The 1,942-nt window shown below is 35.2% G+C and overlaps 1 protein-coding gene across 10 annotated transcripts in view; it reads right to left on the bottom strand.

Moving 5' to 3' along the window:
• The window catches only part of CEP70 (centrosomal protein 70), a 76,841-nt gene that overhangs the window by 47,548 nt on the left and 27,351 nt on the right, over positions 1 to 1,942 (bottom strand). For 3 of the 10 annotated variants that reach the window (XM_019663890.1, XM_019663891.1, XM_019663892.1), the window contains one exon: positions 1,784 to 1,840. The exons of the other annotated variants lie outside the window; for them this stretch is intronic. In XM_019663890.1, coding sequence (XP_019519435.1) covers positions 1,784 to 1,840 — 57 coding nt within the window. The remainder of the gene's footprint in view (positions 1 to 1,783; positions 1,841 to 1,942) is intronic. 10 annotated transcript variants of the gene reach the window in all.

Below are 1,942 nucleotides of genomic sequence, written 5' to 3'. Positions count from 1 at the left end.
ACCCTAATACACATACCTGTGACCCCATCACCCAGTTTTTCTGTATTAAAGGAAAAAGTGCTTCTTTTTTTTTCAAGGCAAATGATGTCTTCTTATGCAACTACAGCTTCCTCTTGGCCCAGTATTTGAATGACTGCTCATAAGAGATTATGACTTCTATCGAGGAATATACCAACAAATCCCTTGAACTGCGGCCAAACTGGCTTAATTACAGTGCCATAAAAAAGTCTACACTTTTATACCTATGCACTTATGCTCAGAACATCCAAGGAGTCTAAAATAGCTTTAGCCTTTCTGCTTCCCCAAATTTTATTTGTCGTTCAGGCTCAAGCACAGCCCCCATCTGTTTTGTAAAAGCTTCCCTGGTCGCTCCATCCAAAACTAATTTGTTCTTGTTTTATACTTCTATATTACCGTCTGTACAATTTTCAGTAATTACTCTAGTGCAGCGGTTCTCAACCTTTCACAGGGGTTGCCTAAGACCATTGGAAAACACATATTTTTGATGGTCTTAGGAACCGAGACACCGCTCCTCTATCGGTCCCCAGGCCCACATGCAGATACGCCCACATACAAGTACCCGGCGACCTCTGTGAAAGGGGTCGCGACCCACAGGTTGAGAACCGCTGCTCTAGTGTAACATTATGAACTAGTGTTTAGGTCTCATATTATTTTTAATTATTAATGTGTCTACATTTTATCTCCCTTACCAGATTGTAAACTCCTAGAAAGTAAGGACCATATCCAAAACTTTGTCCATCCCTGTAGAATTTAACACCATGCCTACCATCTAAAAAATGTTTCATTTGGAAATCAGAAGGTCCCTGAAGTTACTTGATATAATACTGCTTTCTGAATAGAATGAAGCAAGGAGTTGATTGATCTATCATTAGTTGTTCTTTATTTGTCTTCTCTTCCTCCCTTTTTCACTTCTTCTCTCCATCCTGCTCTTTTTTTTTTAAAGAGTCCCCAAGGGCCAAAGGGACGAGCAACCAACATAGTTCTCTCGTTGGTCCTGCTGAGTTTCTGGAAAGTCATTTTTTTCGTGGGCTAAGAATACTAGAATGTACACTTCATGAAAGCAGAGAATTTATCTGCTTCATTTATTATGGTATTCTTAGTACTTAAAACAGAACATGGCACAGAGTAGGTGCTCAAATATTTGTTAAAAGAACTGTTCCATCTATAAACAATGAAACAGAATGCTACTGTTTTAATGACCTTATATTAAAGCACTTTAGATTATTTGGCCTTAGATATCCTTCAGCTATTTTAGGTAAGTCGAAGACCATTATTTTAATCTTTACCATTAATTTCTTTAATCAGAGGTGCCAAGTGTGTTTTACTCTATATGCTTGATTTTTTACTGTGACATTTTATCTTTATCTCACAGAAATCTGCACACTAATTAGGTTGCACCTTGGTAGGCAGCTAATGTAATAATCCTATGCACTTTGTGGATATACTCAGTAACGATCCAATAGCTCGTAACATCAGTTGAACAAATTATAATACTTCAACAGAAGAAAAAGTAAATCCTATTTCTTCTGTGACCAATGCTTTAGTGATTATTAAATATACATATTTAATATAAATGCAACAATACATTCTAATATAAGTAGTAAAATACAGCCTTCAAGATCTTTATAAAAAAAGAAACCCATAGTTACATATCAGGTAGATTTCCAAAGCATATTTAAAGCTTCAAAAGGCTATAAGAACTTTTGATGTGATTCATGACTGGAGACTAACTTTAAAAACTGTAATACAGGATTAGTCGTACCTTTGTTTATGCAATTTTCTAATTTTAGATTCATAGTAATCAATTAGGCAAAGCAACCTAAAAAACAAAAAATAAATTGAATTATTTTCAAAATGTGGTATTGTAGCATTTACTATTCTCTCTACATAATTTCAAATTACAGTGATAAACATACAGATA

This window comes from Hipposideros armiger, unplaced genomic scaffold (genome assembly GCF_001890085.2).
Source record: "Hipposideros armiger isolate ML-2016 unplaced genomic scaffold, ASM189008v1 scaffold_410, whole genome shotgun sequence".
Classification (NCBI taxonomy): Eukaryota; Metazoa; Chordata; class Mammalia; order Chiroptera; family Hipposideridae; genus Hipposideros; species Hipposideros armiger.
The sequence above is the reverse complement of the archived record's forward strand: the minus strand, read 5'-3'. Positions and strand labels throughout refer to the sequence as shown.